The following is a 13,407-nucleotide window of genomic DNA, read 5'->3' as shown; positions in this document are numbered from 1 at the left end:
TGACTCTTCACTAAAGATAAGATAATAAGATAATATTTCTTCACCTGTGCATAGAAAATATAAAAAACAACGCATTCCGTTAATATGTGTTTGCTGTGAAACATGATTTTAGGCGTGGCCTTTCCACATCACATACACATTTAGCAATTATAATGGTTTTGTGATTCATTTAATCGTTGAGTTGACACAACAATGCAACACCTCGAACACACCAATGTGCGGCTTGCTTTTGACTCTGTAGCGCGAAATAAGTCACAAAATTGTTTGAATGTCCATATTTCGTGGAAATACTTCGACGTTGTGATGTTTTATAAACTGGTGCTTCATACATAAACCGTTCTAGCAGTTCATCTCGTGTTTTTGGCTGCAGCAATATAAGTGGCATGCAATCATATAACTGTCCATCTAATTCTTCATCAATATGGTGCGAATCTCGATTCCATCGTGCACCTTCCATGAAAAGTCCCTGCAGTAAATCCAATATTTCAATTTAATTTTTTTGAATTTTTACACATAGAAAAAGATACAGTTTATTCAAATGTTCTTACATAAATTGCGATGGTATTTTTGTTTTTGCTTTTAACATCCTGAAATGAAGTAAAATTATATGAATTTTATGATTTCCTTGTTTTTTTGTGTTCATGAATAGATTAAATTTTTTGAGTCAAACCTTCATGTATGCCTCAAATTCATCATCACTTTCACTCATTTCAAATGGAAGCACATCAATCGAAATATCCACATCATCGAAGTCGATGCTAGAGTGTTTGGCAAAACACTGTTTAATTGTGACGACTAACGACTGTGGAAAATAAAATGCAGAAAACCAAAAACGATTTGGTGTTCCTAAGCGAGACCATCCTTGGAAAAATTCTATCCGTTTCAAAAGATCATTGATATAACTGGATAGTGGTTTGATTGTCAAGTATGTTTTCTTCATCCATATTGAAGGCACTACATTGTTTGAAACTTCGAACAATGTATTATTGAAGTGTTTATCAGCAATCGCAAAACCATTGATACCTCTCTTCAAATCATTCAACGATTGCCTAATTAACTGAAGCAATTCATTAAATCTTTGGACCTCTCGTTTTAATATAATACTGAATGGATTTTTGTTTGGTGGCGGTGCTTTTAGCTCACCAATCACATGTAAACGTTTGAGAATATCATCGCAAATATATTTAACAGTTTGATCGGTATCCAAATCATTGCTCTTCGATGAAATTGAAAAATGGTCAATTTGTGTTGCATATACAGTTTGTAAGAGCTATAAATGCAAAAGACAAAGTTAGAAACCAAAATGATGTACAAATAAACTCTGTCAACAAGCATAAACTCAATTTCAACTTACATGTTTGCCTTCATCCACATTTCGCAAATAATTCACATTATTATGTAGTCCAATTTCGTATGGCGCAATTTTTAATGGCAAACTTTTTACATATTCAATACTTTGTTCACGATTTGCCTCGAGTGGAATGCACAAAGTTGCAGAATCGAAAAATGTGTACTGATCATTTGTGGTTGTCGTTTCATTACAAAATTGTTTAAGCAAGTTTTTCAACAATCGTCGATCACAATTGTCAATGATTTCATTACCATAGTTGCAATCGTTCACCAAATAGAAAAAGTTTTCATACGGTATCGATCCACATTGTTTTATGAAACTTCGAAGTTGAAATAGTGAAAGTTTTCGCATGCTATCGGAAAAATCATATGATTGAGACCATCCAATAGCTCCATATTCCATGCGTTCCAGGGCAATGGCATGAAATACATTAAATGCAAAAACAAATCGATGCCAAACGGATGACAATGGCGGTCGAAATGCATTATTGAAGAATTTATCGGTGCTTAGTGGCTGCGTTGAATATTGTTCAATAAATTTTCCACGGAAATTTGAAGGTCGTTCGATAACAATTTTTATTGCGTCTCGCAGCAATATAAATGGAAACATTTTGGTTGGATTTAAAACAAACCAGCATCGAAAATCCTTGCTAATTTCATTTGATTTGATTAGGTTTGTATAGAGACTTTCCAATTTTATCATCCAGTCAGCTGTTGCTACATGGCAATTTTCGAATATAATCCATCCACCATGTGCCATTGCATCACATAACATTTTCTCAGCGATCGCATTTTGATTTTGTCCCATCGAAATAGTTTTACAACTGTAATTTAACATAAAATTTACACAAAAATGTGAATCTCAATTGAAACAATTTTCGAAGAAAAAAAACCTCATGCAAAGTATATCATAAAACTCACTTTTCGCTGGTATTGATTTCATAAGCCAGATTAAGAATGTGAGCAGTTGGATCGATTCCATTTGACGTGAAACAGATGAGAGGTGTCTTTGGAGTGCTGCATTCGAAAGCTGATTTTACATTGATGTGTGCATCATTGCATTCGAATGTTTCATCAAAAGAACAAACAAATCTTTCAATAGCGAAATGAAGTGCATCGGGTCGAAGTAACTTCAGTATAACGAGCTTTATAAGCTGATTGGCGCATACATACGGCTCTGGTATCGCCGTTATGTCAATCGGATTTGTTGATGTATAAAATGTTTTCCAGTTTGTTTCATCATTTGTGATGTATTCGCAGAGTTGTGACAGGCTGTAAATAAGAAAATATTCCTTTGTAAAGAAAATTGCAACCATATGTACGAATAGATATAGAATATATTTCCCTCGATACCTTGTCAACTGTGTTACAACATGGCTGATAAGTTGTTTTGACTCTACACTCATCCAATCGAATGGAAGCACAGCATCGTGCTGTTGACGGTATGGTTTTTTTGCGTATTCGTTTGTCAGTAGAAATTTCAATTCATCCTCTTGGATTATGCCTTGCGTTCGTAACATTTCAATGCAAATCAAAAATGCAAAAGCCAATCGATGTTTTTTGTACAGTGTCTCAGCTGTTTTTTGATAGAATCGTTTCGTGAAATTGTTGTTGATTTCTCTCAGACGTTGTGAAAGCGTTTGATGTTGTTTCGGTGTTTCTCGTACATTCTGTACGAACATGCTGACAAACCAATTTAACGAATATTGATACATGTAATTGATCGATGCCAAGCGCATGACACAACGGTATAAAATTGATGTATGTGTAGCAGCTACAGAATATTTCTCACGCTCTGCATCGATTTCTTTCGCAATTGAAACGGCAGTTATTTGTTTTGCTTGAATTTCCTCTGACATAGTTTTACTTGTCGTGAGGATATTAATGGCATTTTCATCTTCCAAAATATTCCCTTCTGACTGTGACAACACCTCCAGTATATTTGATTCAAGTTTATACAATAAATCGCCATTCTTTGCCATTTCAATGACATGTGATTCTTTTCGCTCCTGCAATTCAATACGTTCTTCAGAAATAATTGTGTTGAGAATTTTTTGCTGTAGTCCTTCTTCGGTTAGCGTAAAATCGATCAAAGTGATTTTCGATATGATTTCAGGCAAATAATGCGGATTCGGCAAACACGTTGTGACATACAATCGAAAATTGCCATCGCATTCAATCAGATTATTCGAACACAACATGGACATTTTGCCCGATTTTTGCGGCAGTATATTTCGCTCGAGAATTTGATATAATGGCGTATCAATTGATTCATCTGTAAAAAAGAGAGAGAAATTTATTACTTTTTTATTCAATTCAAGTGAAATTTACTTTTCACACAAGTAAAAAATTGTAGCTCTTACGTATATGTTCCATGAGAATTGGTGTTCCCTTTGTTATTGATTCGCCTAAAATGTGCATGTAATTTTCGTCGGTATATTGAACCACACGTAATCCATTTGCTTTCTCTATATTCCTCAGCCAATTGTTTGCTTGAGCTACGAAGCATATATTTCGGGGATATTAGACATAACTTCGTAATAACCAAAAGGAACATTTCAATCATTCATATATACCTTGTGGGTCGATTATGAGTGGATAACGATGTGCATTTTTGACAATAATTGCACTTTCAACAGCATAATCATCGATGGGTAATTCGGATGTTGTCCAAAAACGAATTTCACTTGAGTCACTTAAAGTTGAATGCAACTTGAAATCCTTGCTGCATGGAATTTCATTTTCCAAACATTTTTGAATCCAACTTTTCAAGAGGTCATCACGATATTGCTTCGGAAAACTTCCCAAGTATGCAATAAATGCACTCGATAAAATCACATCACCAATAACGCTATCCAATGCAATACGAAGAACACTTGCTATCTCAGACCACCGAACTTTTTCCACACTTAGTCCGCCGAGCAATGTTTCCGCTCTGAAAATATATAACGAGAGTTTGTGTGCACTTGATTTTTTTTTAATATCATTTTAAATATATCGTATACCGATCCAATTTCTTTTCACAGTTATCAATTTCATCTTCTAAATTCTTTTTCTGTCTCGATTTTTCTGCAAAGAAATCATTCAAACCGCGCAGTTTATCAAGTATCACTTGCAGTTCCGTCCGTTTTGAGTTCAATTTTTCCATTTGTTCCGCCAATTCCAATTCGGCCACAGCCAATGCCTGTTGAATATGAGATAATTTTTAGACGTTTATTTGATTTTGGAACAATAATATTCCAAAACTCACAGCAGTCTTTGGTGCAACTATTTTTGCTACTCTGTCATAGATGTCCATTGCACGAATCCATTTACAAAGACCTTCGCAAGCTGTTGAAACGTTCTTCACTTTGTCTGGATTAAAATCACGATCGGATATATATCTAAATGGTAAAATTAATTAAATTGTGATTTAAATTAGAATGTAAATCTATTACTTTTCACGTATGCGTTTCATTGTTGCCACAGGAATGTTGTCTTTGTCGAAGGTTTTTAAATTTTCCAAAAATTTCAAATCACTCAGCATTTTTAATGAGGCACTCCAGTAATCTTCCGTTATTTTACCGCCTGAAAAATTTGCAATTAGTTTTGATCCTCTTTGAAAATGTCACATGGACAAAAGAATGTTACTCGGTTCTGATTTGCGATCAGGTTTAATGCCTCGAATCACACAAACGGCTTCAAGCACCAATTTCACTGCTGATGGTGGATTTTTCATCGATTTAACAATGGTTATGTCAGGAGGCTTAAGAGTGTTCAGTGCTGCAAGAGCCGAATTGAACGCTGGTATAGCTTCTTGCAAATCACTATCACAATCGTCTTTGATTGCCTGTGTTGTGATATACATACATATATAATATAATTATATAAATAAACTGCAAATTAAGGCAAAGTCGAACAGATTTTGTCCTGTCAGGACATTTTTTAAAACTAACTTTTACATCTGAAAGTTTGATCATTCGGCTACAATTCACTTTGAAAAGTTTTGAAAAGTTTCAGCGTTACCACTCCGCTCAAAGTCGAAAATTAAAAAAATGGTGAGAAAATTCGAACACCAGGAAAGTTCGACAGTCGTCCTCGGCAATAATTTTCACATAAACAAACAAACACACACACATATTACTTACAATTATGTACAAAAAAAAATATTTTCGGACGTGAAAATAAAATGACATTCGAGAAAAAGTGTGACATTGACAGTGATTAGTCGATGAAAATGTTTTTATCTTGATATTCATCGCAGAAGTTCGGCTTCGAATAGAAGCTCTGTCATTTGAAATGGACTTTGTTTTGAACGGTATGCAAAATATTGTATATTTTGTATACAATCAATTCTTGATGCTTGCGGACCATTTCGAACAATGCAATGTATGATGTATAGACAAATCAAAAAAAGATTAATAATACGATGTTCGACTTTTCGACTTCTCCCCACATTTCTGCAATTAACCGAGTCGCTAACTCAATATAATTGGTAGTAGTCACACCAGAATTATTAAATATTCCAAATATTATTCAAATTTCATTATTATACTATAACTTCTTTGTTGCATTTGAATCGTTCCCATGACACTATAGCGTACCTGCGCTGCTGCAGCTGCTTCATTCGCCGCAGCTTCATCTGCGCCCACAACCTCTTTTTTCTTTTCGGCATGTGCCGTGTCTCTTTCAATCGTCACCATTATTTGTTCGGTTTCGTCTGACAATTGTTTCAATTTCGGTTGCAAATCAAATAGTTTCTGTTGCATATCACCAACTTGTGCAGCTGCACTATCCAATTTTTCTAAACCTGTCGTGTATCGCTCTCGTTTCAGAGTGATTTCGAAATGTTTGCGTTTGTACAACTCTTTGAATAAATTTAACATTTCCAAAAATGATGCCGGAGTGATATAGATTCGACGAGAAAATTCTTTGAATAGTCGCTCGCTTTCCTCAACAATGGTTTGGTTAAAATAAACCATTGTATTTACCAAATTCATTTCAAACGTTGATAGTTTATCTGTTTTTAGATTCACATCGACAGTTTGTGGTTTATCACACGTATCACTGTCTGTGGATGATTTTTTACTCAGCTTTGGGTGTGATAAATCCATGGTACCAATGAACTTTTCTGCGATTTGCTGCAAAGAGTCTATCGGCCACGGTAAAAATCGATCAATGGTGCAATAGTTCGGAAGAGACTATTAAAAAAAAATATTAAAAAATCATTACAAAACAAGTAAAACAAGCAATGCAACAATATTATTTACCGGATAGCAATGAAGATATTCACGGAATCTGTCGCCTATTGAAGGAAGTACCAAGGCAATATGCAAGCTTTGCCGAATTCGCTCAACAAATAATTTATATAGCGCTCCTGGTGTTGTGTCAATGACTTGCTCCTAAGAAAACCATTTCCATTTTTTCCATTAAATTTCAAATAAGAAAAACATTTTAAATATTAAAAATACGAACCGACTTCTTTGACTCTAATTGCATTGCATCCATTATCTTCGTTTTATCATCAGACTGAAATAGATTCGGCAGCTCGAAGTTATCCATGATTGTTACAATGTCGCTCATAAATTCCGCAGAATGTTTAACATTGGGATCAGGATACAGAAATATAGTACACTGTGCATTCAAACCAGCTGTCATTAGCATATTTTTCATGTCATCCCGCCACTCCTTTATTTGCATTCGTGCCCATAATCAGATTTAGCATCGTTATATAAATAATATAAAAATCTTTGTTTAGTGCCAAGGCAACCAACGATTGAAACGAACGAATTTACAAACCTTCATCGAATATCTTTTATGAAAATTAAAATTGATCAAATTTGCTCCGGCCATGCTTGCGGCCAATTTAATCATTTTCATGTTTTCGGAACCATCATTACCAACGGCAATCAAATGGCCTTGAGGCATTTGAAGTGCACGAGATACTCTTACAATGTGTTCAATCGCATACTTGAACAAAGTCAAATTTAACGGAATCAGGGCCGAAGTATTATATTCATTTAAATAATAATTGATGATTTTTTCCAATTTGGTCCAATCTTCAATTTCATCGTATGTTTTGTGTTCAGCGTCCGGTTCCATAAAATTGCCAAATACTAAATTTCGCAAAATTTCATTGTTTACATAAGCTCCCATTGGGATTCGTTTCACAAATGCTCGGCTCAAGTCTAGTTTGAAATATTTTTTGGAACAACTAGTCAGCGTGTCAAGCAGGAATTGTTGATCTATTGGATCGGATACCCTATATGTCATATAAATAGAGATATGCTATATTCAAAATGCAAAAATTTGCGATAGAAATGTACCTGTCAAAATAAACACGGTATGTTTCATGGGCCCACAGTCTCATGAGCTTTTCAGGCGATGTTAATTTCTTTGCCGGCACTAGGGCTATGCTTTCGAAAATTCGAGATATGTCACGAAATGAAAACATATAGTAGAATTTTTGTGGTGTTGGCAAGAGAACCCTTTTCACTTGTTCGTAAAACCCACAAATTGCAGATGCAACAGTCTGAAAAGCGGAAATGTTTTCATTTTTTTTTTCAAAATTAAAATGGATATATATCATAAGAAATATTCACTTTAGCTAGCAATGTTACTTTATCCGAGAAACCCTGTGAAAAATGCCATTCTGATATGGTTGTGAATATTCTATTTACAGTTGACATTTCGTAAGCATCAAATGCCAGTAAAAATGTATGTCTATAGAATCTAGAGAACGTTTGATTTCTTCCACCAATTGGATTCATGGCTCCGATAAGAAACTAGTTAATGTTAAAGGGGACATTAGAAAGGTATATCGAAAAACAGTGCAATGGTGACACTTCGTGGTTTTACTTACTAAATCTACAAGTTCGAGTTTTGAAGAATCATCCAAATCAGCCCAATATTTATGGTCAATCCACTGTCGCAAAAGTTCAATAGAAGGTTGCGATCCATATTCATCGCATGTTGGTATTGTTAAATTGTCAGCGCAAACAATGCCCTAAATAAAATTTAAGATAAAAACATATATGTAAACATCAAATCAATGTGTTATGTTTGTGAAAATTTAACATGCCAATTTGCCAACAGGGGGGCCAAAAACGCCCTTGCGTCGCCGATCCAACTTTCCCATAATAATATCCTGTACATTTTGTGGTTTTGTATTGGCTGCTAAATTCAACACACTATGTATAAATTTCTCTTTTGGCATTTCGTTGAGGAAATGACGGAGTGTAAGACTTTTTCCAGTGGCTGCATCACCAATGAGAACAAGTGGAAGTGACATTTTAACAGCTAAATTTAACCAATACAAGGCTACATTTGATTCTTTCGTCGGCACCAATGCTGTGGAAATGTGAGTGCTTTCGTTAAATGTAACATCCTCTGACTCTTTCAACCAAGGCCACCAACATGCTTCAATGTGGTCAAAACGATAGTCGGTCATAAGCATTTTTTCAGGAAACATTTGACCACGATTCAATGTAAAAAGTTTTGGCTTTGGATACTCATCCACTGATCCATGAAGTACTTTACGCAAACGATGGTCCAGTTTTGTTCGCTCCTCGTCTTTTTTTACATAGGGAGAAAAAAACGCATTACAATGAATTTTTTGACATAAAAGAATATTTCGCTCTTATATATATTATTATACTCGTTGTAAAATAGTTTACTTTGAAGTGTCGATCCATAAGCCCACGCCAAGCAATATAAAAATATTTGTTGAAACCAGATTTGATTCAGTTGTTGTTGATTGTCTACAACAAAGTATTGTAAAAACTGACTGAAAATCTGCAGAGTTGAAAAAAAGTCTTATTGAATCATAAATAAAATCCAAATGAAATGAAATAAATTGAATCATACTTTATATTGTTGAGTGGATGATACTTTCAGCATGGATTTGCAATCGTTGAGAATTTGCAAAGTGGCTGGAACAAGCCAATCAACAAGTGTTTCGAAAAGTGTAATGTAAATATCAATCAAACCGATACGGTAAAGTGCACGAACAAAAGATGAATGTAAACTCTTCCATTGTTCTTTTGATTGATCGATATACACGACACCGCAACGGGCTACTGTTGCCGGTGACGCATATTGTAAATCATCCGCTTCGAATAAAATTGTCATTAGTTCTGGCTTTTCAATCATTTCACCCGATGCCAAGCAAAATTTACGATTCTTATCGAGTAATGTGTGCATACATTTGGTCCACGATGGATCGACAATACCATCAAAAATAATCCAACCTCTAGATTTTGCTTCAGTTACACAGACCATTTCACGAAATACCTTTTCCACTACACCTTGATGCCATTCCAAATCGAAATATCCATAAAGTTGATTTGCTGAAATTGATTTCGGATTTATAATCCGATAAACAACGTCATGTTCATTGATTAACGCATCAGGACTCGATTTGATATTATGTAATGCTTCGGCCAATGCTTGCCATGCAACCGTTTTACCACTCATCGTATCACCAACAATAATTATTCCATTTTTAATCGAAAGCATTCGATAAATTTGAAGAATTTTCTCCATCAAATATTTGGTAGGTTCAAAATCATGTTTCTTCAGACATTCGCTGACAAAAGATTCGATCGGTGTCGCTATATCCGCTTCGTTACAAACATTACCGTCTGGAAATATTTGTGCACAAATCTCTTTGAACTGTATCGTATCTTCTGGTATCAATTTCGCTAAATTAACTTCGCAAATCGCTTTCAAAATCACTTGAGTTTCTGACAAGGTGTCGCTTTGTTGGCGTTGCCGCTTCAAACTTTTTGCCAAACTAACAATGGACTTTGTTGTTCGTATTCCAAAATCATAATGTAGTGCATGTGAAAGTTGGAGCGCACAGAGTTTGTGTAGTTGAACTAGTTTTCGAGCCAACTGTTTGGATTCTTTGAAAGCATTTGCAAACAATATCACTTGAAAGATGTAAACTGAATCCAATGGTAGCATAGCAAACGATCGAAATTGCAATTTCAAATTATCCGGAAGCTTGTGTCGAACTACAAACAACAGAAGAAAAAAGTGAGACAAAAGATAAAACTCTGTCAAAAGAAAGTTTTTTCCCCTCTATTTATAGTAAAATTTTACTTCCATCTCACACTCTTGCTAAGTTAATTTATAAAAAGAATTGGGATGGTATTGTTGTCGTTTTTTTATTCCGATGTCTTCGTGTTTTAATTTTATCTCGCTACACTTTCTCTAACATCAATATTACCTGAATAATCCGGATTTATGGTAACAAAAACGCCGCATGATGCATCCAATTTTAGTGTCGTCTCTTGGAATAAAATTTTAATGGCATTCTGTGCTTTTGCGCTTTGAATCGTTAGCATTTGCTGAGCAACGACGGAAAGAACGTTCGGTTTAATGCAATTAAAATCGTAAAAAATGACCCAGGCACCAGTTTGAATCAATCCCTTTGAACAAGTAAGAAAGAGAAGAAGAAAAAACGAAAAATGATCGGATGGTTTTTTCCCAGCACGCTTGAATTGAGCACATTTACCGCAGGAAGTAGTAAATTGGTGCGATTATGGACAACTAAAACTACCAAAGCTATTTGCAATTCAAAATCTTTGCAAACGTATTTGTTGCAAAATCTGAACAAAAGCATTTTGTGCAATGGTCGTGAGTAAACTAACTGGTTCATAATATATTCATATGCATTTTAAGTCATACTTTAAAGAATTTCCCCATCACATCATAGTTTAATGTGGGACTGCAATTAAATACGACACACTTTTTGCCAACGGCTTTTGTTAAATCCTTCAACGTGTCTGTTTTTCCCGTTCCCGTTGAACCCAATGCCATCGAACTCACGCCCATTCGTGTTGCTTCCATCACACTTCTATTGTGTGTAAATGATAACCACGAAAAAAAAAATTAATTTAACTTGAGTTGAATATTCGCTGTTATATTTCAAATGGTCAAAATTACCTAAAACATCTATCAGTCTGTGGGGTAACAATTAGACGCGATGTGTTGCCCAAATATTCCATGCCATATCGAATATCCGACCACAGCATGCATACGGAAACGATGTCGGATTTGTCTGTAATATGAAAGATACGAATATTTCATTATTAGGATTGAATCGAGTCAGTCTATTTGCTAATGGAGTTGGATGAATTCATGTGCAGCGCATACCAATATCATCATATCGCCAATAGTACCGCAACTGTGAAATCCAATTAAAATTATCGACATCTACGACAGCAGCATCAATCAAACTGTTGAGAATATCACGAGCTTGATGTTCAACCGGAAAAACAGCATTATGCACACGCACACAAAGAGACAAAGAGAAGAGGGGTAAGAGTGAAAATGAATCGAGAGCTATTTTCCAAGTTCGCATAAATCGAAAATCACATTTCGTTAAATATTCATGACCAATGTGTTCAAAAAGCCATCCGACTCCTAATATTTCCCATCAAGCTAATAAATCATGTTATTATTTTCTGAATTGAATTCTCGACTCTCGGGGAAGGAAATTATAAACCAAAGTGAAATATAACATCTTGTTTGGTTTTTGTTATGGATATGGGAGCTTTACAGTGGTTTCAATGGAATTTCGAATGTCGTTAAAGTGCTAGTCTTATAATATAGTATCAACCACACATTATTTTCATGTTTACACAAAGATCACTAGCTCAAACTCATAAATTTGTCGTCGGAGGAAGTGATTTTTTTGTCAATCTGCACATTTACCTTGTATATCTAAAATTAGCAAGGATTCGAGATTTATCAGCGCCCCAGGTGATAAACTTTCACAAATCAATTCTATATTATCAGCAATGTATTCGTTATATTTTGTTGCATATTTAATTAGAGCATTACTGCTAATGGCATCCTCCGTCTATACAAATATTGAACCAAGTAGTAAAAGAAAGGTTACCTCTACGTCATATAAAATAATTTGTAGTGCAGACGATGAATTCTAATTTTCTCACCGTAAATAAATATCAAAACCAAATATTTGTATGGAATGTGTGCAAAAATATATAATTACCAAAAAAATAAATATTTGATACCTCTTTGGTCCATGTCGACCGTGATACACATTGAACGAATTGGCCACACCATTTGGTTGTCCATTCATTTCGTTTTTCGTAGCTCCAATAACTGTCATAAGCGCCTTTCATTTGTGTTAACACACTCTCCAACATTATATTATGCACCTCCTTCAACCACTTTTCAACCAAACCCTATAGCATTCAGAAACAATTTTCATTCATATGTTACTCAAATCAAATTGAGTAATTTGAAATTTATACAGACGCAATTTACTGTTTTACAGTTACAATCTTAATCGAATAAAATATAAATTGAATTATGGACTGTAGTTCGAATTTTGAACTCTGTGTTAGCAGTATATTTAACTTACGTTAGCTGCATTTGGATTTATTTTCTTGTTTAGTGTCATGACTTCCTTTTCGGCCGATACTAGTGCTGTGATTTCATTATTTTGGTCGAACTCCAGCGAATGTATCTACAATAAATGATGATAAACTATGAAATATTCAAAAAGGAAATATGGCTAGAAACTTTTCAACTTACGCCCTCAAAACATTTACGTAAATGTGGTTGCACTCGTTTTGGATCTTTTGTTTCGGAGAGTATTTCAAGAATTTCATCGTTCGATAGAAAAAAGAATCGTGCAAAAAATATTCGCTTTTTCTCCAAATATGTGTTTAAACCCTTTTGAACTTTTTCCAAATCTGCAAACGCATTTCGTAGTAATTCCAGTAAATTGGGATAGTCCGTTGCGTGCAAAACATGATGATCATCGTGGGTATTTTGCATGATTTTTCGCCAATTCTGGTCAATCTATGCGTTCGGACATGCATAGAAGTTATTATTTGTTTAAATGATGTTACTTTTCCGCACACACCTAGTGTGTAAGGTAAAGTATTGGAATCGGTCGAAAAATTAACACCCATAAAAAATGTGTTTTCTGGGTGTTTTTGGGGCCAGGGAACACGAATCTAGCGTTTTTTCGATGTCCGAATGTATGTGCGTACCCTGTACCCTGTACCCTGTACCCTGTACCCTGTACCCTGTACC

The 13,407-nt window shown here is 34.9% G+C and overlaps 1 protein-coding gene across 1 annotated transcript in view; it reads right to left on the bottom strand.

Annotated features, from left to right (window-relative positions):
* Window positions 1-169: 169 nt before the first annotated feature.
* The window catches only part of LOC116349844 (dynein heavy chain 3, axonemal), a 29,121-nt gene continuing 15,883 nt past the window's right edge, over window positions 170-13,407 (bottom strand). Inside the window, exons 22-51 of the mRNA XM_031781445.1 lie at window positions 12,901-13,170; window positions 12,728-12,832; window positions 12,375-12,548; window positions 12,052-12,199; window positions 11,491-11,592; window positions 11,281-11,395; window positions 11,023-11,191; window positions 10,551-10,763; window positions 9,196-10,335; window positions 9,006-9,123; window positions 8,411-8,901; window positions 8,192-8,335; window positions 7,932-8,114; window positions 7,656-7,861; window positions 7,129-7,591; window positions 6,805-7,017; window positions 6,600-6,731; window positions 5,934-6,530; window positions 4,981-5,179; window positions 4,788-4,917; window positions 4,601-4,733; window positions 4,356-4,534; window positions 3,927-4,285; window positions 3,714-3,848; window positions 2,704-3,625; window positions 2,272-2,622; window positions 1,355-2,174; window positions 671-1,270; window positions 549-587; window positions 170-466 (exon numbers count right to left, since the gene is read on the bottom strand). Coding sequence (XP_031637305.1) covers window positions 170-466; window positions 549-587; window positions 671-1,270; window positions 1,355-2,174; window positions 2,272-2,622; window positions 2,704-3,625; window positions 3,714-3,848; window positions 3,927-4,285; window positions 4,356-4,534; window positions 4,601-4,733; window positions 4,788-4,917; window positions 4,981-5,179; window positions 5,934-6,530; window positions 6,600-6,731; window positions 6,805-7,017; window positions 7,129-7,591; window positions 7,656-7,861; window positions 7,932-8,114; window positions 8,192-8,335; window positions 8,411-8,901; window positions 9,006-9,123; window positions 9,196-10,335; window positions 10,551-10,763; window positions 11,023-11,191; window positions 11,281-11,395; window positions 11,491-11,592; window positions 12,052-12,199; window positions 12,375-12,548; window positions 12,728-12,832; window positions 12,901-13,170 — 9,147 coding nt within the window. The remainder of the gene's footprint in view (window positions 467-548; window positions 588-670; window positions 1,271-1,354; window positions 2,175-2,271; window positions 2,623-2,703; window positions 3,626-3,713; window positions 3,849-3,926; window positions 4,286-4,355; window positions 4,535-4,600; window positions 4,734-4,787; window positions 4,918-4,980; window positions 5,180-5,933; window positions 6,531-6,599; window positions 6,732-6,804; window positions 7,018-7,128; window positions 7,592-7,655; window positions 7,862-7,931; window positions 8,115-8,191; window positions 8,336-8,410; window positions 8,902-9,005; window positions 9,124-9,195; window positions 10,336-10,550; window positions 10,764-11,022; window positions 11,192-11,280; window positions 11,396-11,490; window positions 11,593-12,051; window positions 12,200-12,374; window positions 12,549-12,727; window positions 12,833-12,900; window positions 13,171-13,407) is intronic.

The sequence above is a fragment of the Contarinia nasturtii genome, unplaced genomic scaffold (genome assembly GCF_009176525.2).
Source record: "Contarinia nasturtii isolate CC-2019 unplaced genomic scaffold, AAFC_CNas_1.1 Cnas_scaffold_3175, whole genome shotgun sequence".
In the NCBI taxonomy this organism is placed as follows: domain Eukaryota; kingdom Metazoa; phylum Arthropoda; class Insecta; order Diptera; family Cecidomyiidae; genus Contarinia; species Contarinia nasturtii.
This window is presented reverse-complemented; position numbering and strand designations above follow the sequence as displayed.